Source organism: Lissotriton helveticus, chromosome 2_1, assembly GCF_964261635.1.
Source record: "Lissotriton helveticus chromosome 2_1, aLisHel1.1, whole genome shotgun sequence".
Taxonomy (NCBI): domain Eukaryota; kingdom Metazoa; phylum Chordata; class Amphibia; order Caudata; family Salamandridae; genus Lissotriton; species Lissotriton helveticus.
Window position 1 is genome coordinate 1,001,085,216 of NC_136059.1, and position 25,433 is coordinate 1,001,110,648.

Consider the following 25,433-nt stretch of genomic DNA (forward strand, 5'->3'; position numbering starts at 1 on the left):
TTTTGTGATCTGTTGTCAGGACTTTTTCCCTCTATAGAAAAATGAAGTGTGAAGTGAACTAGATTTGAAGTTATGTGTCTTTAGGCCTTTTTTCCCTTTGTAGATATACGTAGTTATTGTGATTATGGGCAGCATGCGTGAACCGAGTTGTAATTTATGCCATGTGTCGTTAGGCCTTTTTTCCCCTTTAGCTATGCGTGGATACTGTATTTATTAGCCAGTGTAGTTGTCCTTTAGACTTTTTTCCATAGGTCGTCGTATTTATTAGGTATGGGGCATGCGGTAAGGTCATTATCGGTGAGCACATATTTGAGGTCTGAGGGGGCGGGCATCATCCTATGGAGGTTCCCGCCCAGGGGGAGGAGCCTGCGGGCCACTCCCAGTACTCCAGGGGCAAGTTAATATGCAAAGGAGCGCGGGTAGGAGTAGTTCACGCTTTCCTTAGGCTGGTAGCCACCCCGCGCGCGTGGACTCATGACGCCACCGGCGCAGAGTAAGGGCCCTCCTTTAGTGGGTAAATGGAGTTTGGGGCGTAGACCGGGCAATTCCCGGGGTAACACTGCGCATGCGCACTTCTAAGGGGAAGGCGCAGCTTGTAGGACCTGACACCGGTAGTGACCCTGCCATATGGCCAGAAATGTACAAAAATCAAGATAGGATGTTTAGTTAAGCTAGGAACAATTTGTATTAGAGTTTTGTTAAGGTCAGGCTCTCAAAATTGTTGATAATGATTGTATAACTGAATGTCCTGCTGATTTTTGTATTTCATTGTTGATTATGCAATTAAAACCCTTTTTTAATTTCATACTTTAATAAATACGGCCGGGCGACTAGCGCCCGCCTTCCAAAGAGTAAACACGTCTCGTGTCCACGTTCCTTGGTGTTGGGTGCCGGATTGGGGGGGGGGCGGCAGCTAGTCGCTGACCATGTGAATTGGCCCAGCAATGCCATGCTTTTGTAGTTGGACATCGTCTATTTTCATGTGAGAGAGGGTGACTACTATTCCGGCATCAAATATTATTCTACTCAGTAGGTAAATAAACATCAAAGCAATGTTTCCCTTGGCAGTTACAACTGGGTACTTAAAATACAAAAACACGCTAGCTGTTCTTGTTTTTTTGCTCTGCTCTGATATAGGCTGATGCCACAGCTCGCTCGACCTCCTGACAGGTAGAATTTATTGTTACTTGAAGTTCGAAAACTACTGCAGAATTAATTTTGGAAATAGCAGTAGGTACATGTTATGCATGACTCTAACTAGGAATACATTCGGCATATTGTGACAGTGACAATCCAATGTACATAAAAAGGAAGAGCAGCTTACCACACGACGCCCGCCTGAAGAGCAGTAGCAAAAGTCAAGGCCTTGTCCAGGTCTTTGGTAAATACTCCTGCTGCCAAACCATAGGTTGTGTTGTTTGCACGTTTAATGACTTCATCCACTGTTTTAAATTTCATGATTTGTTGGACCGGCCCAAATATCTGTTACAATGAATAAAATGAAAGAAAAACATGCTGAAGTCCAGTTGAGATAATGCTTAATGTCTGGTCAATTCATTTTATTCCAATTGATGGTATTTTTGATTTTTAAACTTGTACTGGTTCTTTCCGATGCATACTTTCTGTTTTTTTTGGTAGGCTCTCTGAATTTTATGGTAGCAAACACCATACAAGCACAATCCCGTGCGAAGTTATTAAAGACGTTCAGCGATATACATTTTACAGTCAGTCCACCTTTTCTGCATGGTCACCACAAATTGTTCGTGCTTTACCTGACTTAGGGGCATATTTACAAGGAAATGGCAGAGCGTGGTGCTGCAGCAAATTTTATGGCACCGTGCCTTGCCATTTAAAAAATTCAGGGATGTGCCGTATTTACAACAATGCAGCGAACCCCTGTTTTTCCCTAGCGCTAAAAAATGCTGCCTAGTGCAAACATAGACATCCTTGTGTCATAGTGCAAGGGTGCATGCGTTGCAGGGAATGCTTGTTTATGTGCAGAAAGGTGTCCCTTCCTGCACATAAACAATCAATAATGATGATATATTACTTCCATGTGTGTTGCATTCTGCAGCACACATACAAGTAGCAAATTGTCATTATTTAATGATTGTTCATGTGGAGGAAGCCATAACTTACTGCACATAAACAATCATTATTCACGTTTTGCTCTTTCTATGTGTGCTGTAGTGCAGCACATAGAGAAAAAACAAAAACTTGGGGAAATAAAAGTATTTATCCTCATTGCACCATTCTACCGCCTGCCATTGCATGGTGTTAGTTTTTGGCACTGCTTCAGACTTACATATCCTTGTTAATCTGGGGCAGCATCAAAAAGCAATGGGTGTTGCGGTGGAACACCCACAGCAACACCCATTGCACACCCCTTTCACGCAGATACCTGCATAAAAGGGTAATATATTTACAAAGCGGCGTTAATGCCACTTTGTAATGTCGTGCAGGGCATTGCGCCACCTGAACGTCGGTAAAAGTGACCCTCCGGTGGCACAATCCTCTTGTAAATATGCCCTTTAGTTTTGTTAAATAAACTAAAATATTTATTGTTGTCAGCTGAAAGCAATTACAATGCAAGTTACCACACTTATTAAAAACTGTAATCTCCCATTTAGGGAAGTAAAAAAAAATCCTTATGGTTTTGTCCCTTTAGCTGGGGAATATATACGTATAGAGGAAGATTATTTACATCTAGCTTCCAGGGCAGTTTGTGCTACAAATCTGGCTTGCCATTGTTTAGAAAATAAATATTGGTAGACTAATAAAGTTTGCATATATAAAAGCAAATTTGAAAACTTTATATTCGAAATTGGAGGCTAAAGAATAAGTTGGCATCCTCATCTAGGTGTGTGGGAGCAGTGCAAGTACAGCAAATAGACCTGGCATGGATAATTGGTGGCCTCAATGGAAGCACAGGTACGTGCTGACAAAAAGAGCAGGTATTTGGATCAAAAAAGAAAACATGATATACTGCAGTTTAGCACACTGCAATTTCTTTTAGAAGTAAAACTAGATTTTGAAAAACTCCAACCACTGCATTCAAATTAAATTCCGATTTTTACATATTCTTTACTTGTGAATTAAATAAAACATTTCATAATTTCTGAATTTGTTTGGTGTATACTTGTTTCTGTTTTGGTGTGAGGTTCAAATCGTAGAAATTGTTTAGGCGGGGGTCCGCGTCTTCTAGTAGTGGTTCAGTGTGGGTCCACAGAAGTCAAAAGGTTAAGAACTGCGGGGCTCATTTACCAACTCATTGTGCCGCCGGTGCAGCACTTTTATTAACGCATCAGCAGCACAATGGGCTTACCCATATTTACAAGGCCATGTAAAGTCACCCTGCATGACTTTTAGTGAAATATGTTTCCCTTTCTTGCACAACTCCACGTGAAAGGGGCATTCCGTGGGTGTTAGTATGGAATTTGACACATTCCCAGATTAACAACATTTTGTAAACCTGGGAATGAGTCAAAATCCTACGCATCCCCAGGGGAGGAGTAAGGAGGTGCAACGAGGAGAAATCCTTTTATTCCTCTTTCTATGCATGCTGAATTCTGCAGCACGCGTTGAAAGACGAAAATTCATGTAATGGTTGTTTTTGTGTAAGAATCGTGCCCTCAGCGCAGGCACCGTTGCATAATGCATGGCTGTTGATTGTGCACCGGCGCAGGGGAGAAGGACAAGAAGGCACTGTGGGGCTTATTGACAAGCCCCTTGCGCCACTTTTGCGTCACTTTTCCCATGTTAAAAGTGACGCAAAAGTGGCGCAAGGGGCTTGTAAATCTGCTCCTGTAACTTGTAGATAGAGAGCATTCCTGGCCTTTTATTTTGAGGCAGGGCAGCGCCGCAGGAAGTCTTGCTGCGCTGCCGTGAGTCAAAATATAGTAAATGCGGCCCTGCAGGTCTAAATAAAGGAATGCATATCCATGTCCTGATTGCCCTTGTTTTCCTGCAGAGGATTAGGAATTTTGTTGATTTTACAATGCAGAGCCATGGTAAATGGGAAACATAATATTTATGCAGGCATGCTTAAGGCAAACAATTGAGTAAGTAAATAAGGATTTGTTCAGTGGTACGTGTGACATTTTGTACTACTTTTCAGCATTATTGGTTCCCTACGAAATAGTAACGCGATCCAAAGAAGCTTACATCAAGGCTCATTAATTTCATGGTTCGTCAACAAACAGGGTTTGAACAAAATATAACAAAAAAAACAACCGTTCAGTTGTAAATTATATAGACTGCTGATAACAACCATATCATTATTCTCCCATTTGTGGAAAACGCAATTTCAGGAGTACCCGAACTTTTATGTTTCTTATTTCAAACACACGGTTTAGTAGTTTTGACAACATATCTGTAGAATATTTTAGATAAATGGCCCCGTTTTTAAATACCTCCTCTAGAGAAAATAGGAGATCCATGAAGGTTTTTCAGATGAATTTCAGAGCTCTGGAGACATGTTTGTCACGAGTTCGATGTTTTTGTTCTTGACCCAAGCATTTAAGGGTGTGAAATGGGTCAAGCATTTTTAATATAACCAAATCGCCTCCCCTGCTTTAACACAGTTGGGAAAAGAAGACCAGTGTATAAACTCTGTAAAGAGGCATATTTAGGCGTTCTTCTGCTCCCTGGGGCTTGTGATAAACCGGATGTCATCTAGACTGGTGTCCCATAAATTAGTTGTTCTAAACAACATAACGTTTGTTGTAGTAGCAACTGGGTCGTAGCCAGCAAGTAAGAGAGAATTTGTAATGGAACTGCGCTCTGTTCCCCCGTTTGATCTTTCATGGAGTGCACCCGTCAAATATCCATTTTCTTCTATCCTATTTTATGAATTAAAGGTCCGTGTTTAAATGCTTTATTTCTATAGTCCTGAGGTGATGAAATACCTAAATATGCCTTTTCTTAATGATAAGATTGTAAAGTGCTAATATGAGTAGGAAAATATATGTGACTCATGTAGGGATAAAATGTCTTCTAAATACAATGTTACAGTCTGGCAGATGGATAAACAAATCCATGAGAACATTATCAGGGACAAAGCATTCCTGTTTGCTTAGGGCAAACCGTTACTGTTTGCCTAATAGCACAGACAATGACTTCAAAACAGAGTCACTCTTTATGAGAACTGGATCCAAGGTTAATAGCATCAGAGGCTGGGCATTGATAACATTCAGATGCAGTCCTACCAAAACGTGCATTTACCCATGGGGCTATCTTCTCTCACAAGAGGATTTTAAATAAAATGGTGGTTTGCACTGTGGTTATCTTACTTTTCCCACGGAGCTTTATTATCCTAGAGAGAAATATCCCCTGTCATGCGGAGCGTGTCTTTCCATGCAGGATTTACTAATTCTATCTACTTTGACCCTGCTCGCTCTGTTTGACTTATGCGACAGTGCACATCTATGTTATGGGCTGACCTGAATGCAAGCGGTACCAGGACTCCATTGAACACGCGCAAATGTCCCATCCTCCCACTTCTGTAGTCTATCATCCTGATTTGATGTGGGGAGATGGACTTCTCAATGGATTGCTGCTGACAGTTCTGTTGTCAGCAAACAATCTTGTGCATTCCACTGCCTAACATAGCGACAGATGGACAGCTGCCCAATTTAGCCATGGTGGGCTAATCCCATTTTCTATGGCCTTTGGAAGAATTGCACAAAACGCACTCTGGCCAAATAGAAGAAATACCTGCATGTCTGAAACTCTTGTGGGTAATCCCTGTTTTAGGCTACATTTCAAGTATCCACATGTGGTGATGGCAATTCTACCAAGTCACACAGGCATGATGTGCTAGCAGCCACTGATTTGTGGGCTTGAGAAAAAGCTACAGTGTAAGAAGAAATACCAGAATTTGTGGAAAGTTTAATGCCACAGACCTGCCACTGATTGTGTAGCAGAGATGTTTTGGATAAATGGTTCAGCCTCCAAACTTTAAACCAGGTCCCTAAAATGTAAACGTGTCTACAGGATTATTTACATATATTTGTTAAAAGATGTGATCAGGGCTTTGACCTGGAAAGGGAGGGGCGTGGGGGGCATTGAACTCTGGAAGGGCGCTGTAGGTAAGATTTAAAAGTACCTGCTGCAGAGTTTCTTGGGCATCCAGATTTGAGGCAGCAATAAAAATGTCAAAATAACTCTTGGGATTATTGTTTCTGCTAGAGAGTGAGATCGGAGTTTTGTCTATGGGCAGTTTGGACTTGCCGTAAAGTAGCGCAGAGAGTTAATATGCCTGCTGCAAAGAACAGATCTGCATTTTATGTGGATAGCTGAGAGGATTAGTAAAGCCCACCTTTGCCAGCGCTTTAAAAGAAATGAAATGTATGTGAGAGAGGATATAGTGAGATGAGGGGCACATTTGCCATTTGGTGGTGAGGGAAATGGAAGAGGGCGCCAAAAAAGATTGTTGCACCCGGCGCCACCGCCGCTAAAGTCTGCCCTGAATGTGATGACAACTAATGTATTACCCCTCTTGAGCATGCAGCATGCACTGTATGCCGTCACCTGTTGGACTGAGAGCATCTAACATGTGTGTGTTTGGGTGGCAGGTGAATGAGCATATGAATGTTATATGGAATTTATATGTGATGATTATATATGTCGTTCCAGAGTATGACATACTAAAGAGTATGCCTTGATTTAACCAGAGGGACATTGTCTCAAACGTGTTCTAATAGTAAAGAGTGATATGTGGTAATGTGAATAAGGTAGTTTGGATTGGATGAGCAGATATGATGTGTTGCAGCACTGTTTAAATGTGTGCTTGATGAATGGAAAGGATGTACCTGTCTGAGGCACAATGACTCATGGATGTGTCATGGCGGTTGTCTGCTGTGGGTCCTCTGGCGGGAAGCAAGGAGGAAATGAGAGAGATGCCAGGACTGATGTTGCCGCAGGAAAGGCAGAACTCATTTAAAATTAACCCCGTGTCCTTGGCCCCAATATAATAATGAAGGCTCCATGCCTTGGTGGTGGAACATTACAAGCTAACATTGTGGCCCCAATCCACGATGATGTTTCCAAGCTAAGATATCATGTGGAGAGGAAAAGAATGAAAGTTACCCAATCCAGATGATGGCAGCCATTACTTCATGTTAAAACCAGTGCAGCATGAATTACCTTGATGTATTTCCTTAATAATTCCATTTGGAAACACAGAGTTGTCCAGCAATGCTGGATGCTGCTATTTATGGCTGTTCTGGACCTCAGAAGTATCTTGATTGGTTTCTTGCTAGTTCTTGCTTTTACTATTCCAGGCTAGCCCCATTGCTACCAGATCTACTACTCTTAGTTTGTCTTGTAGAAATGGAACCTGATTAGGTGAGGAGGAGCCCTGTAATATTGAATCTACTGAGATATTTGTCTGCAACCTGATGAGTTAGCTGGCCCTAGACTGACGCCTCATTTACATGTTGGGAGCTTACCTCACCCATGAGATGCAGGGAGTCTCTTGACATTCCTGGAAGTACCAACATATTTAAGGATTCTCATCCAGGACTGCCTCTTAAACTACTAGAGTTATAGCTTGTACTCTCTGAAACATCTTACTTTCTACTGCATGGTTTGTTCCATTTGTTGCAATATTTTGTTTGGTGTAGTCCCACTGCAAATCCTACTGAAGATGGCAGGGACAGGCTGACTTCCACGTTCTATATGGAACTGGTGAAACCTTTTGTAAGGTGCTTCTAGCTGCAAGCCCAGTCCAGTCCTATTAACAAACATTAATGATTCAATGCTCCCCTTAAACCTTCTCAGGGTGGGCTTACCTCGTGATGTTTGTTGTTCAAAAAAGTGTGACACTATTTCAATAGATATAATAGAAAAGCAAAAAGATGCAAGATAACGAAATGTCTATAAAAACTTGATACGTTTGTTTACCTCTTCTTTGGCAATGCGCATGTCATCTTTCACATCAGAGAACACAGTAGGCTCAATGAAGAAACCTTTGTTTCCCCAGGCACGGCCTCCACAATGCAGTTTTGCTCCTTCTTTTTTCCCACTTTCAATTAAATCAAGAATTCTGTCAAACTGTTCCTTATCAATCTATTAAAAACAGAAAACAGATATGAATTAGTAGGTTGAACTCATCATAGATTACACCCTCTTAAACATCATCATGATTACCTACAAAATAGATTATCTATCTGTCTGCCTGTCTGTCTGTCTATCTAGCTCAGTGTCTATCAATCTGTCCGTCCTTTCCTCTATTTGCACAAACTGAAACTTTTTTAAATCAGGGCATTGAGTATATGTATAATGGATTAAATGTCCTAGAGTCACAAACTTACATTCACAAACATACACTCCTAATGCACAGAGAAATGTGTAGGAATGTGTACCTGATACCTTTCTCTTTCCCTCCTGTAGTCCTGGCTGAGCACAGATCTGTTGTACGCGGAGTCACAGGTTACGTAAAGGATGTAACTCTCTGCTCCCCCATATTTCAGACCCCCTGCTAGACGGCTCGTATATTACAGGAATGGTGGTGTACTGAGTTAGATTCCTAAACCTTCTTATGGGTAGGAGTGGGAATGTAACTCTCAACATGGACCGGACCTTTAAGGCCCCTAGTGGTCATTGCTGCTCCTATATTTGACAGAAGCATGGGGGATGGGAGCCAGTGGGAACCTGGTAACAATAGCAGACCCACATAATCATGCCAACATGATTAATGGGAGAAAATGCATAATAGTGCAACATTAATACATTCACTCTTTGTTAGGAAGAGGGCTGAGCAGGGACAGTGATCAAAGCATCATGCGTCCACTGCTTGGCCCTTCCGCTAGCCGTAGGCTCGATTTAGGGACATGGAGCAAAAACCTTTCCAGATCATTTTAGGAGATGAGTAGGACACCCTGCTTATCGTATAATGTATTTTAACATTATATACTAGCGTGATTGCTGGAAAATCAGAAAATCTCACCCCCTCTCCCAATCTTACTGACCAAGCTACGTCCCTGGTGACACCCTGACAGCCAAAGTCTGAGCAGATACAATCTATGCAGACTGTCCTTAGGCAGATCCAAATATACTGGGTGGTTTACCAGAGAAGATATAGATGCAACATTCAACTTGTAAAAAACATGATCTTGTAATTTGAAGTGGGAGTGCTGTGTCGAGGCACCCGCTCTCTGTGCACCGCATCACCGTCAGCCCGATGGATGACCCTCAACATCCCCCATCCCTTCAAGCAAATCATGGTTGCTGAGTGACAGCTGCAATTAGAATGCTCAGCATGCAGGCTGACCCAGCGAGGTCTCCCCACTGATTCTATGATGGGTGCACCCCATATCCCCAACCCCGTTGGATTGTGTCTTGGGGTATTTGTTCTTTAGAGCCATCTTTTCTCTTTGGTGGCATTATGGGGGGAAGCCTCGATGGAGGCCGCCGTATGTCACTCAGGATGAACCTGAATTACCATATCACAACAAGTAGGCAGGCAGGTGCTTCTGCGGCCTACACCTGGATTATAAATACTCTTGTTTTTGATGAAGCTCCCAAATCTACCATAATCCTTCTGGTATGAGCACAGAGGCGTTGGGCCCTAAGTTCTGTGGTTATATGGGCATTTAATGTGGTTGCCTTTAAACAAGGTTGCATTACCTGCAAAATATTTATGGTTTTATGGTGATATATGGTGACTTATTTGTTTTCTTTCTCTAACCAAACTGGAATTACAGGCACTGATGTTATGATGTATGTCATTTTTATTCTTGCATTGTCATTGATAACAAACACTATCTCAGTATTTTCATAATATGCACAGTATTTATGATTCATGGTGTTTTGGTCTTGTTTTATGTACAATATGCTATATTTATTTTGATATATTCTTGTGTGGAGTCTTGTTTGTGGTGTTCATTGTATTTCTGTGGAGTGTGTTGCGCAAACACATTGCCTCTGATGACAAGCCTAACTGCTCTGCGCCAAGCTACCAGAGGATGAGCACAGGTTATCTTTTGTGTGTAACTTCCTTGCCCAGACTGTAGTGGTGGGCTCTCCGTGGCTTAGGTGCATACCCTAGACAACCAGAACCCCAATTCTAACACCCATTGACAGCATTTATGTGGAGAAATTATCAGAACTAGCCTCAAAACTGGTTGTGGTCACTTTTTTCTTTCCCATGGGCTTGGCTACAAACTGGGGGATCAAAGGTCTAGTTTCAGATTCCTTTGTGAGTGCTATAGGCAAGCCCTTTGAAAACGAATCATGGTAGGGTACATCATCTCCCCAGCCCTCCTGCTCTCTGCCAGTTCCCTTTGTTCACAGTCTGGGCCCTTTACATATTCTTGAATGAGGAACAATTAACAGGCCCTGGCAGCTGTAGAATAAGGAACCTGCCTCAGAACTTTTGGGCAGTAAAATGGAAACATTCTAAAAGGGGCATTTTTAAAATTATAATCTAAAATTGCGATTTTACCATTGAAGAATATTTTAAATTACAGTTAGTTTGAGAGTAAACATAATTTCTCTATCAGCTCCCAATCTGAATTTGGCACTTATTAACAGAAATAAGGTAACCCAGTGTTAGTCTATTGAAGAGATAGGACTTACAGCAGTAAATAAGTACTTTAGTATGTTTCACTGACAGGATATGTAAAATCGAAACACACATGTCCTACTTTTTAAATACTATGCACCCTGCCCTAGGCGCCTTTAGGATCTACCTTTGGGGTGGTTTATAAATCTTAAAAAGGAAGGTTGAGGCCTGGCAAAAAGTTTATGTTCCCAGGTTAAAAAGGCAGTTTAGAATTGTAGGCAGTAATAGCAGGCTTGTTTTAAAAGCATACTTTAGTGGGTGGCACAATGAGTGCTGCAGCCCACTAGTAGCATTTAATTTACATGCCTGAGGTACATGTGGGGTCATTTACAAGGGAATTACAAATTAATTAAATGGGCCAATTAGGTGTAGTCCAATTTTACCATGTTGTAAGGAGCAAGATCAAGCACTTTGCTACAGGTTAAGGGGAAAAGTGACCAGAGTCCTAATAGCCAACAACAAGGGATTCAGCAAAAGATGGCTGAGGAAGGCAAAAAACTATTGTGCCCCTACTGAAAGGGCTAGGTCCAAAAGGAGGCTTTTGCACAAACATAGACACATCTGGTCAGAAAATCTTAAATGGCACTGAACTGGCACTAGGCTCCTAAAATAACCAGGCCATTTTTTCATAAAATCATAAAACTAACATATCTGATAGTGTTGGTGCTTTCTGCTTGCAACAGTAATTTAATTGAACTGTCTTCCTCTAGCAGTAAGCCAAGAAACACTTTTAGGTCGATTCCGATCCGGTAAAATCCCCGTCCGTACGATTCGTATCCGGAGCCATTTCCGTACGACTCATACGGACGCCGTACGACCGGACGATTCCGATCGGCCGACCTGGACGCGATTCGTACGGTACACGTCGATTCGTACGGAAAAGCGCACGATCACCTACACACCGTACGGCGCGTACCCCCCATGATCGCAGGGGTACGCGCCGTACCCCTGTGATCATGCGGGGTACGTGCCGTACCCCATGTACGGTGGGTGTACGGCACGTACCCCATGTACGCTGGGTGTACGGCACGTACCGTACACCCAGCGTACATGGGGTATGTGCCGTACACCCACCGTACATGGGGTACGGTGCGTACCCCATGTACGCTGGGTGTACGGCACGTACCCCGCATGATCACAGGGGTACGCACCATACCCCTGCGATCATGGGGGGTACGTGCCGTACCCGGGGGGGCGTTCCGTACCTGTTTCGGCGCGAACTCTGCGTTTACGACTGTTTTCGGCTCCCGTAGGAAAAGGGTCGTACGGCGCGTACCCGACACGAATCGTACTTGCTGGGTCGTAAAAACCAGCCGCGAACCGTAGTGATGTCGCGTACAGCCGGTTCCGAGTGAAACTCGTACGGAGATTTGAGTCGTACGGAGTCCTGGACGACTCGTACGGAGTTTGGCACCTAGTACGGATCGTACTTCATCGTACGTACGGGACGTCTACGGGTACGATTCGTATGGGGAAAAAACTCTCCGTACGACGATTCGGAGCGCATTTTACCCGATCGGAATCGACCCCTTTGTTGAAGCTTTAAATGCAGGATAGCTTTAAATCCCAGCTCTAGCCTCTCAGAAATTCATAATACACATCAGCTGTAAATAATGTATACTGCCCAGAAGATGCCTCTGAGTGAATTATGGCACTTTACAAAATACCAAATACAGATAAGTCACACATGTGATTAGGCATTGTTTTGTGTTGGAAATAGTCAACTCATGGCCAGTGCCTACAGAAAGTGTGGGGATGACAATATTCACCTGGTAGTGTGTAGAGTAGCAGGAGCAGGTATGAGGAACCAGGCTGGAGGGTTATTGTACATAGCAAAAGAAAGTAGCTCTCATTTAAGCAAAGAGTGAGTACATGCTGATACATGTCAGCAATATTTTATCCAGATAAACAGAAAACATCTCCTTTTAATGGTATTTAGATGGTTTTATTGTGTTCTATTGTGTTAGTTCCATTCAAATTATTTCCAATACGAGAAACAATAATGTTAGTAATAAACCTTTCAAATCACAGGGTGTCATATTTATATCAATATGAAAACAAATTCAGCTTTAGCTCTATCCTATAGCTGTTATTTCCAAAGAACTACTTTAGTCAAATGTTTGGTGGCACTAAAGCATTTCCAAGATAATAGGAATAATCTGCTCATATTTAAATGAGTGACTACTACAACTTCAAATGTGTTGCAAAGGTATTGAGACTCTTGAGGCCTTTAATGCACTCAGTGTACATAAAGAGATATAACTTTACAAAAAATAATGCTAACTTTTTAAAAGAGTCATAAAGAACACTCAGTTTGTTGAGGAGACAACATTTGAAATTTGCTCTAAATTTTGTGTTTTTTGTTTATTTTCTCACTATGCAAATTCAAAATCATCCAGCAGACACGTTTGGTGCTCAGGGATAGACCTTCAGGGAGAGGAGTATGGTATATTTTGGAATACCACACAGATTCTTGGAGCCTTGGAAACAGCACTAAAATGTTGAAAAACATTTCTGGAATTATGTACTTTTTTGGAATTCTAGATCCAACAGTATATGAATGTGTGGAGTGCATTGTCCCACTTAAGTTTTTAAAGACGAGTTTGCATAAGTTGAAATTCCAAAGTGACTAAAGAAGAAAGGTGTAGGCTTTAAGAGGAGTGACTGCATAACTACTAGGGACATGCAGAGGAAATTAAGTCATAGAATGATTTAATGCTGGGAATGAAGGAAAGCATCGTGGAGAAAGAAAAATAAACACGACGGGAATGAGAAAAAGTAGGAATTCCAACATTAAAAGAACAAGCTTTTATAATAAAGAGGAGAGTGGCAGATAAGGCGAAGGAGTGAAAGAAAGTGAAGGATACCAAAGATAGCAAATATCAGCCAGTCATGCAAAGAAGAACAAAGAGCATTCATGTAGTTAGAGCTTTTTCATTTGCCAGTCACTGAAATTAGTTGGGTATAATCCCACCTTATATGGAGGTACTTCTATGAAAGCTGCTGCCCAAGGACTTCTCTACCCACACAGGCAGATACTCCACTGTAGAAATGAACAAAGAAATATGGGGCCTGATTTAGAGTTTATCACACAGGGACAGAGTACCCAGCCCACCAAATACTCTGTCCACTGGCTTCATTTAGAGGCAGGTGAAGCATAAGCATTCTATCAACAAAACCCCTGTTGGAATACTTCTGCTGAAGGCTTGATGGAGTAGAGGTCGTCAGAGGAAGGACATGACACCGTCCACCCTATTTAGAGAGGATGCCATAATGCCTTTTTTTCCCTTCCCTCACCGCTATGAAAAACCTCGTGGCAAGAGACAGGAAACATCAATAATAATCCCTTTGTTTTTTTGGGAATAATATTTATTAAAGTTTTTTCAAATCAATTTACAGCATTATATTAGTCACAAACGGATGCATGTTTTTTTCCGTTTCAATTTGCCTTTGTGTGCCCACTTGGTGGGGGGAGGGAACATACATGATGCTACAGTCAAATAAAAACATTGATTCACCACAGGATTTGTCAACTTATTTGCGTTTCAGAGCTGTATAAGAACATATTATTAAAAACATAATACAACATAACTAGTGTGCCTGTCCTATTATTACTGTACATGTGATACCACTAGATGTGCTGCTTAATAATAAACATCAATAATAATCTCCACACCCTCGAAGAAGACTTCCAGGGTGTGGAGGGTCATGTTTTATTAGTTTTCTACAATTCTGACTTCGGTAGATTGCATTTGAAAACCAATGACCTTTTGAAAAGTTGGATGGCTGGCTATCATGGATGATGGCATCGTCCATCAACCTTCTCCTACATTGACCGGAACTGCCATGACAGTTTCTATGTAGAGAGATGTCCATGTGGAAATCTCTACATTTGGTGGACGAGATCTCCACCAGGACATTTCTAAATCAGGCCAATAGTTATCTACAAACATTGATGACTTAGCTTGGAGACAGAAACATTGATTAAATGATTAGTGACTGTTGGAAATGACCCTTTTTGCAGGGTTATCCCCAAACTTTTTGCTTCTTCCTCCCTTGTTTTTCCTGACCTGTGGTTGTTGGCAATAGGACTCTGGGCACTTTACCACTGCTGATCAGTGCTAAAGTGCATATGTTCCCTGTGTAAATTGTTACTGCAATTGTCTATCCATGATCGGCATATTTGTATCACCAGAAGTCCCTAGTAAAGTGCACTACGTGTGCCAAGGCTGGTGATACAAATGCTACTAGTGGGCCTGCAGCACTGATTTTGCCACCCACACGAGTAGCCCTAAAATGGTGTCTCAGGCCTGCCACCGCAGTGCCTGTGTGCATTCTGTGAACTGCCATGTCCTCCTGGTCAGTGTCCCCACTGACCGGGCCTAACCCTTCCCTTTCTGTACACATTGGTCACCCCTATGGAAGGCCCAAAGTACCCCCTTGGGCATGGTGCAGTGTATGTGAAAGGTAGAGCAGGTACTAGTGCAGGTGACATGCTCTGGTAGTGAATGACAGCCATTTTCGTTTTTCACTATTGTAAGGCTACCTTGCCCATAGGCTATCATAGGGAATGCTGGCTACAGTGGCTACCAGCATATCTTCCCATAGGAGCAAGGTAGGACATAAAAGTCTGGTATCCCTGAACTCAGAATTTAATAACACATCTTTTAGGAAAGGTGTTTTTTAAATCCTGTGTTTGAGAACAGCACTTTTAGAAAGTGGCTGTTCTCTTGTCTGACCTTTCTGTGTGCCTTGGCCTGTTTGTGAATTGACTGTCTGGTTTGTGAGTGACAGGGCTGGGGGATTCCAGGAGACAAAATGAGTCTGCCCAGTGGTGAATAGAGAGATCTGCATATAGATGGGAGGGAGGAGTTGCACCTGGGACCTGAATAGGACTGTGCCTTCCCCCACAGTGCTGGTTCCACCCCCTGTGGTGCGTCTGATGTCTCTGGCCTGCACTGTGAAAGGAGAGAAGGAATCATGTCAACAAAGTGCTCGAGGGCTGTGCTTTCCCTACACAATGCTGGCTCCACCTCCTGTGGGGCGTCTGATGTTTCTGCTCTGCACTGTGAAAGGAGAGAAGGAGTCATGTAAACAGAGTGCTCCAGAACTGGTTTGGACCGGGCTCAGAGCCCTCCTGCACGACAGGAACTAAGACTTTTAGGGGTTTAAGTACAGGACCCCAGACTACAGAAAATTAGATCATCCTGGAATCAAGAAGGAACCTCTGCCAAGGAGAAAGCTGAAACTGAAGAAGGAAGACTGTCCTGCTGTTGCTCTGCTGAACTGACCTGCGATTGCTTTGCTGCCAAGGACAGAGGAAGGACTTTGCTTTGTGCTGTGTCCCCTTGCTTGAGGGAATCTGCAAGGGCCTGATCAGAGCTGGCTCCCTGTTAAGAAGTCCCAGGAACAAAAGGACTCCCCCCCCCCCCAGCTTCCCTGAACTCTGCTGAGAGAGTTCTGTCCTTCCTAGAGTGCTTGGGCCAGTTGTGGTGCCTCTGGAAGTGGTACCTGTGTGGGGAAGCTGGAAACCAAGATTTTAAAGACTTTCTACAAGTTTTATCGCATCGCTCGCTTGCGGAGTGCCCCCATAAGTTCGAGGAAATTCCCGCCGCTACGAAGGCCGAGATCGTCGCAGTGCCTGTTGCCACTGCCAGAGTCATCGCATCCTTCGTTTGCGGGAAAATTACTACCGCTGTGAGTATCGTCGCAGAGCCTGTTGTCACTGGGTGAGATCGTTGCACCGATTACTTGCGGACTGCATCACGTCGCTGCGAACAACGTCGCAGAGCCATGCAATCGAGGGGCCGCGAGAGTAGAAGACCGTCGCTGAGCCGCGCATCGTTGCCGCACTGGAGATCGTCGCTGCCCCAAAGATCGTCGCATCGTCCCTTTTGCGAGCCGCTTCCACGAAACCTGTGCCCCGAAATCCACTCAAGGTATCGCATCCCTCCCCTTACAGACTGGAGTCACCGCAACACGCCCGCTACATCCAGCGGAGTTGTCGCATCGCCTCCCGAGGGTCTCAGGAGTGGAGCATCGCTTGCTTTTCAAAGCTACAGCTTTCACTCTGAACTTTTGTCACATCTAAAGGTACTGTTGGCTAAAATGTGACGCAACTGTGGATTATTTTAAGGCAACCTCAAGAACACTTTTTGAAACCATAATCTTGAACTGTGTATGTTGGATTTTTGCCGTTTTGGTCTTTTGTAGTTTAGATTAAATACCTTTATTTTTCTAAACTGTAGTGGAGTCAGTTTGTGGTGTTTCACTGTGTTACTGTGAGCGTTGGTACAAATACTTTACACATTGCCTTCGATAAGCCTTGACTGCTCATGCCAAGCTACCCAGGGGGTGAGCAGAGGTTATCCAAGAGTGTTTCCTCCTTACCCTGACCAGAAGCAAGGGTCCCTATTTGGACAGTGGTACCTACCTCTGCCAACTTGAGACCCCCAGTTCTAACAGTGACCAATTTGGCTTGCGGTGGTGGGTTTCGTCTTTGACATTGGGACACAAAAATACAAAGATAGCTATCCCGATGTGAAATAGAAATAAATGAAGTGGAGATCAGTGTTAGGCCAGGCTTAAGTGCAAGTCCTCAAATAAAAAATGAACAAATATCCGGAATACCTACAGTGAAAAATATCCAACATTGATTAATTTCCGAATAGAAAGCTTAGGAGATGGAAATTGCTCACTGTGACAAAAAGTGATAATTGAGTGTATTTTCAGATGTAAAATATTCTCTAAATTCATTGCAATGAAACTACTTCCTAGAATGTGAAATGATGCAACAAACATCTAATACCAAGAGGTAAGGACTCTGCTCTGAACTGATCCAAGATTAGGGTGACCAGACGTCCCCGTTTTCCCAGGACGGTCCCCGTTTTTGGAGAAATGTCCCCGTATCCCGACACTTTTCTCCAAGTGACTCAAATGTCCCCGTTTTCAATCAGTGTCCCGGTTAAACACAGAAATGTCCCTGTTTTTCATTGTTCCGGTTGAGTATGTGCCCGCATGCTCTCTTTGCACTGGCGTTTGCTAGCCTGTGATGGTTTATTGATTTTTGCAAATATATGCTATAGTCCTTAAAAGTGTAAATGTAATAAGAAATACTAATGCTGCTGTGTAAAGGAGAGGGGTGTCAATAAAAGACCTCAGATTTATTTTCTGTAATGCTTCATCTCGGTCTGTGGAAGGAGCGGTCATTGTAGTCCTTTTTCTATGTCTATGACAGCTGTCAAATAATCATACTTTTATGTCGATGGTTACTGCAAACCGTAGTCCTACTTCTATGTCTATGACCTGTCCCCGTTTTTTGTTTTGAGAATCTGGTCACCCTATCCAAGATGTAACAAAGCCTCAAAGCAATAACACAAAACACAGTTGTTGAAAGGGGCAATCCAAAGTCCATGCTCTGAATATTGGAAACATTAGGTCATGTAAACTGATGGACTGCCTAGTTACACTTAAGAATAAAAATTGAAGCTACCTACAATAAAGCGAAATAAAGTTCTACCTAAAAGAGCATGGGAATAGGAAAAATAACAGCAGAGATGAACCACTGTGAATAACTTCACTCAGCATTACACTTCAAATGAGGACCATATATTGAAATGTAAATTTTATGTTCCATTAGGTTTACGAAAAAACTATGGGTGCAATTTAAAGTTTGACGGATGGATACTCCATCATAAATGTGATGTATATTCCGTCCGTTTTATGACAAGTGTATATCATGTTAGACATGTATAATGTTTGTGGCGGAGTACTCGTCCACCAAACTCTAAATTAGGCCCTTTGTACGTATTTCTATTGAGACTGTCCGGTGTATTGGGTTAGCTCAAAAATGATGTTATTTGGAATTTACCTTAGAAGCCCTAATACACAGCAAATACACTGTATGATTATCTTAATCTAAGAAATGCGACTGCTCACTTTTGCAGGTAAACATAATTAAGACTACTTTGAATGAGTAATAGTAACAGCAGGCAATGCTCCAACCTCTGACAACAATAACTTTGCATTCCTTCATCTAGTTCGTTTTGTTGTGCAGCTAATTCTTGCAAGAATGTGCACCTGCATAGGAATTAATATATTTTCGTCATGTTCTATGCTTTGGAAGCTTTTGCGCTCCAGTTCCTTTGTTATGTAAGCGATATCTGATTAATTGGGGATTAAATACTCTGTAGAAATATGGCCAAAAAAGGCATTTAGACTAAGCCTCCACCCTGCTCAAATATTTAATAGGACAATAAAACTGAAGCCAAGAATAGAGCTCGGTGATCTGCTTTCTAAAGTGACATGTGGGCCAGAACTAAGGGTATTTATCAAAATGATTTTAAAATGAATGTGCACATCAGTTACCTACCTACCCCCTTGCTTATATTGCATGGCATCGTGACTGAAAGGAGGTGCTTTGCCAAATAGCTTAACAACTTGAATATTTTCCCATGGTAGTCTGTTTAGCATTCTTTTTTTAACATGCCTCTTTTCACAGTGAACTATTCATTTATGTCTCTCCAACAAGAGAGCATGCAATAGAGCATTCGGGCTGCGCTCAGAAAAGAAGGCACTAACTGGCAGGAAAGTCCTGCTCCTAACAGCCCTGAACATTGGGAAAAAACAATGATCCATCAGTAAACCAATCCCTCACAGTTTTTTGCTGCATTGGTTCGGTGTACTCTTTGAGATGCCACTCTTCGAACTGCCTCTCAGCTGACATTGGTTATCAAGTACATTAGGCAACATGATTCATGTTGGCTTTCCTCAAATTTGAAATTAATTTCCATCTTTTTCCCTCTGACCTTTCTATAATAACTCCATCCCTGAAAATAAATCATTCAGTCCCATAAAGTAACAAAATATGAGAGAGGAGGAAAGTTTAAGCTGAAAAAGAGCTCCAGCCGTGGCATTCAAAGGGTTAGTCCAGCGTCCACTACACTTCGCAATGTAACTAGGGTGTTTGTTTAGACTGAAAACAGCATAATTAAAATTAGTCAGAAATGTTTTTCAACTTTTCTTCTGCATCACATCTAATATTTCTGTTTTGGATAGATTCATTCTGATTCAATTTTCTTCCTCAGAATATAATTGAAGCAGTCGCGAATGCCCAGGGCACAAGTCCTAAAAAAAGAAGTGGGGAGACGCTGACATCACAACAGGAAGTGACGTCACGAAAGGTGGCTTGCACTCAGTTGCAGTTTATAGTTATCAAGCTCCCGGTAAAATAAGTGGGGGGACGCCGTCCACCTGCGTGGTACCCTGATTCGAGCCCTGTGAACACCACACGAGATGGTCGCAGGGCCTTAAATCACCCAGTCGGCTTCGGCGAACGCTTTTCACCACTTCAGGATGTTTTTGTCTCCAAGTGCTAGATCTTGGTTTTGGAAGGTGGACACCTTCCGCTACATCCATTATTTGGCCTCTGTTGCCCTCTGCTGGCTTTAACTCTGCTTTCAGTGCGTCTCACCTAAGAAGTGCCTGCCATTTTGGGACCCTGCAAGGATTTCCCCCAATACGCCTCACTGGCTAGAGACTCTTAATTCTGCATCTCTGCGTACTAGAGAGCTGGTGTCTCTGTCACAGTAAGAAATTAAATATTATTCTCTTTTGGAGTCCTCTGACGTGCGGTCAATCTATAGTGTTGGCTGAGTCTTCATTTGGTTCTGACTGAATTTGGGCTATGTTAAGCCCTTCAGTGCTACGGATGGCCCTTGCCGTCCCACGTGACCCCGCACATTGATTAGAATGCCCGCACCGCGGCGGAATTCGCACGGCGGTCAAGGTTAAAGAGGTTTCAGTTCTGTTTCCTTCTTAATGGCCTCACCTACTTTCTTTTATGTACTGTAATCTGCAGAGGGCACCTGCTACTGTTATTACCTGGGTCACAATTGACTTTTTGGATTATAGACCTTTTTTGGCAGGGATACTTTGCATCGTTCTGGTACTCAGCCTGCGCTGCACCACTGGACTTGATCCATTAACAGTTTGGACTACTAATTTATGGGTAGGTCCTTGAAGCAGAAGTACAAAGTTACTCCTCACACATCTCCCATTAAAATCATCTCATGTCCTAAAGGTCATCAAAAGGCTCTTGCTCCCAAGACCTTGTCAGACCTTATGGAGATCTCAAAAGACCTTGGTATGGGAGGTTCTAACGCTGTAGCTGCTGCTTTGCAGAATAAATCTTCTGCTCCAGTTAAGAGACCTAAGAAGGATCCACATTCCTCCTCCAAGTCACCCTCCGTTCACCTTGGATGATGTAATAGAAGAATTAAGAGCTCTAAAACCCTTTGTTGTGGAAACGAATGTCTCCCTTTTGCGTATTGAGGAGAAATGGTCCTCTCATTACCAATTTATCACTGCTATCATTTAATTTAATTTAAAATCTTTATTCGATCTATTAAAAAAAAGATCATAAAAGCACAAATGTATCATATCAAACCGTTAAAAAGACTGTAACACAATTTACAATCATAAAATTTTAGGTAACCTTTACAGTAATTCAAGTTAGCGTGCCCATCGACTTTCTTTTTCTCATACAAGCCCACAGAAAAGATGCTGATGAGAAACAAAGAAATAAAATAGATAAAGACTTCAGAAAGTGCAGGGCCACCCTGGATTGTTTAACATTTTGAAGTCTTAAGATGGGTAAAATAAAAAGTTTCTCTTTCTTTGTGGTAAAATTTACAAAACAATACCAAGTGTAGATAAGTTTGGGGTGAGACATTGTCACACGAACAGGAGATGAGGTCAGTGTGCTTAAACTTCCTCTCTGGGAAACCGAGCATCAGGGGGATACAGTTTAGGCAAAAACGCACCTAGATAAATCTGTGTTGAGCCATAGTAATACGTGAGAGGTAGAAATAGTGATGGTCTCCCGCAGGTCTAGACGGAACGAGGACATAGGTGCTAAGCGCCTGTTGTTGACAAATCCTCCCCCTGCGAGTAAAATCAACCCTCTGCATGTATAGATCGGTCAGTTTCTGTTTAGAAATGATCCTGCAAGAAGCTGGGGGCCAGATGTAGGAGGCCATTTACCAGCCGGTAACGGCCGTTACCGACCGGTAAATGGGTATTTGTGATGTAGGGGCATCATTTTACAGATTCGGTAAATTTACCGAATCGGTAAATTTACAGAATCTGTAAAATACCGAATCGGTAATTTTACCGATTCGGTAAATCCAAGATGTAGGTAGCACTATTTACAGTGCTACAGGCCTTCAGAATTCGGTATTTTACCACACAATCCTATTGTGTGGTAAAATACCGAATTCAGGTGTGCATGCACACCTATGCCATGCACACCTATGCCATGTGACAGACAGACATGCCCTTAGGGCATGTCTGTGTGCCACATGGCACACATGCCTGTATTTGGGGTGCTAGAGGGTGTCAAAGTGACACCCCCTGCACCCTTGCTGGAAACGGTATTTACCGAATTGGTAAATACCGATTCAGTATTGCCCATTGATTCCTATTGGCTTCAATGCCCATAGGAATCCATTGGCATTACCGATTCGGTATTTACAGAATCGGTAAATACCGAATCTTAACGATTCGGTATTTACCGATTCAGAAATACCTACATCCACCCCCCTCTATTTTACCACTTCTTAAATACCGAATCGGTAAAATTCGGTATTTAAGAAGTGGTAAAATAGAATTACCTACATCTAGCCCCGGGTCTTTAAACAGCTCCTCCTGCCCGATTGCTCTTAACTCGGCTTCTACATAACTGAGCCAACTGATCCCTCTGCGACCCTCCAACCTGAGGCAATCACCAATAATACGTTGAGTTAAATTAACTCTCGACCTCCGCCAGATGGAGAGCCACAGTAGGATCGGTGCCAGCCTGATGGAGTCGGACAGGTAAGGGAGTCCTAATTCAAGGTGTAAGATGAAATTGGATGCTGTAGGTGGTAATGAGACCCTAGACTTAAAAAAGGTGTCTTTCATTCACTGCAATTTCTCAATATGAGCCATTCCCCATACTCCAGCCCCGTAGGTTATTGCTCCCTTTGTTTTGGCTAGATAGATAGTTTTACCCATATCCACAGGGCTGGCCCCTGACTTCTTTATAAAACCCCTTATCGCTAGTAGGCTTCTTTCCATGCCCAGGGCTCTGGCAGCCACCAATTTCGACCAAGTTTATTTGCTGTCAAACAGAACTTCCAGGTACTCAAAGGAGTCAACTACTTCGATTCTTTTGGAGGCAAAGTGAAAATGAGGCACGTTTGCACCTCGGGTAGCTCCAGCTATGATGATAAAAGATTTACCCTCATTTACACGGAGGTCCAGAGAGGCCATAAAGGCAGCATATGCAGTTAAGAGACTCTGAAGGTCTATGCCTGTCCTCGCTGATAACACTGCATCATCGGCGTAAGTCAATAATGGTAAGGGGGAGTCATCAAATCTGGGGGCATCTAGATTTGAGCCAGACAGGGCTGCCTCCACCCCGAGCACACACAGTGTTTCCCTTGCAGGATCGAGCCAGGGGCACCATCTGTTTGCAAGTTAATTCCAATCATATGGTGTCAAAGCTCGCTCCCGCAAGGGAGTCGCCAAACGTGCATGCGTTGCCATTGAAGGCAATGGAACGCGTGCAAGTTTTTGTTACACAAACTACATCGATGGCTAAAGGTCTTTTTCCAAGCAGCGCATGCGCACTGCTAGGCGAGACCTAAAAACTCTATGACATTACAAGGAAACTCTCCCACAGATACAGCAAACCAAAAAGACCTGTTAATGACAACGCTGGGAAGACAATAATGGTCATAGAAGGCCAACAGAGAAGATGGATGGAACACCACTAGGCAAGTCCTGACCTGGTACTCTCAAGAAAAAAGGAAAAGAAGAAGGACAAGAAGACATTGCACTGTGGTCTCGAGGCTGACTGCAAGGAGATGGGTTACACCTGGAGTCAGATTGAAAGAAGAGCCCAGGATAGAGATGGCTGGAGAGGCCTGGTTGATGGCCTATACCCCAGGAGGGGTAGTAGGCATAAACAAGAAAGTAAATTCTAAAAATTGGGAATTTGACACACCTTTTTAATTAATTCATCAGCATGGTTCAACAATGAGTGTGGATGGAGGCAAAACTACAGTCCGAAGTATTCCTTTCAAATAAAAACTTATGCTAGAGTGGTGCACAGAGTATTTAAATAGTTCAAGAGAATGGTTTGGTCAACTTGATAGAGACATGTTAAATGGTGATAAGTAATGTTAAACAATTTTCCGAATAATATATTATTTACTTTCTATGAGAACCAATAGTGATTTACCTGGGGTCCCTGATTTACTCCGGGAGTAACAGGATCACCAAGAACCCGCGTCTTTGCTTTTTCAACGCTCCGTCGAACAAACTCGTCATAAATAGACTCTTCAACAAAAATCCTGGAACATGCAATGCAGCATTGACCCTGGTGGTAGAACAGGCCATTGTGAGCATGCTCTAGTGCATTGTCCACTGAAATGAGAAAGTATGTTTTTTTGTTAGTGATAGCAATTTACTTTCACTACAATTGACTGAAAAGGACAGTAAATTTGACTTATATTGTTTCATGAAAAAAATGTGATGAACATTGTATCATTGGAAAGTTTTCCATGGCAGTTTGGGATTGTCATTGTGGTAATCAAACCCATATTTCATAGAAACCTGTGCAATATATTTCAATATTTCACAAGTACCTTTGAAATATGGGATTTTATTCATCTGCAATTAAAGCTTTGTTATGGTTAGTATTGCTCCTAAGATATTAATATTTATTTAAAACCAAATTATTTGAAAATTTAGTTATGATTCTAAGTTTTAAAAAACTTGGAATTTCATCATTTAGCTTGGCACCCAATCCATTGGTCATGACATCAGCCCTGATTTCACAGACCACAAGGCACCAGAGAGGACATGACCGGTAACATACCGATAGCTGTCAAGTTTCCCTGGTCCAAGCTCGATGTGCAGCTTCAATCCATTTTTTTTTCATTTAAAATCTGTGACTCGTAATCTGGTTTTATAATGGTGTATGCAAGACTACAAGTCTCAAAATTCAAAGAAAAAACCTGGACTGGAGCAGCACATCACATATGGTCCTGGGTAACTTGGCAGCGCTACATCGCCAATGAACTTCCAATTGATATTATCAATGACATCCCTATGGATGGCTAAGGGAGTGAAGCTTCATACCGAACAATGAAGATATTCATGCAAAGATAGCATCTCTAGGCTCATCAGTTTAAACCAGAGAAATCTCTACACTGAAGGTAACAGGGTTATGAAACTAGAAATCATTATTGCTGTTTAGAATCGACTAAGAATGCATAGTCTGCCTTTCCATCCTGCTGCTGAACTATAGGGAAATGTTTTGTCAAGAATCTATTTTGTTCAAAGATAACGGGGCCTGGTCCCATAACAAGGCTGGGTATAAGGCCTTGTGAACGTCCAGACACTGCATTCAATCTATGCTTCTCATGACCAAAACCTGTCCGCAGTATACATTTTGGTACTAGGGTTGGGCCATGCCTGTTATGCCTGGTTACCCCAGATGTTTCACCTTTTGCTTCACCCTATAGTGTGCTGGCTTCAGGACATTTTGCACTTTACCCCTGCTAACCTGCAGCAAAGTGCCTGTGCTCAATTTTAAACATGGTCAAATTGGCACAACCCCAATTAGCATATGCAATGTATATAGGCCCTAGCATATGGTACGAGGAGCACCCCGAGTCTGTAAGTCAAATGTTACTAGTGGACTGCAGCAGCCATTGTGACATCCACTAGAGTGGCAGCCTTAGCATGGCTTCAGGCCTATCGTTGTAGCTGACTGTAGTAATGTAAAAACTGCAGTTCAAGCTGTCAAAATATAGCC

The 25,433-nt window shown here is 42.6% G+C and overlaps 1 protein-coding gene across 1 annotated transcript in view; it reads right to left on the reverse strand.

The window, feature by feature from the left end:
* The window catches only part of ALDH1A1 (aldehyde dehydrogenase 1 family member A1), a 240,161-nt gene that overhangs the window by 72,057 nt on the left and 142,671 nt on the right, over nt 1-25,433 (reverse strand). The window contains exons 9-11 of the mRNA XM_078675766.1: nt 23,853-24,037; nt 7,906-8,070; nt 1,325-1,482 (exon numbers count right to left, since the gene is read on the reverse strand). Of these exons, the coding sequence (XP_078531892.1) occupies nt 1,325-1,482; nt 7,906-8,070; nt 23,853-24,037 (508 nt within the window). The remainder of the gene's footprint in view (nt 1-1,324; nt 1,483-7,905; nt 8,071-23,852; nt 24,038-25,433) is intronic.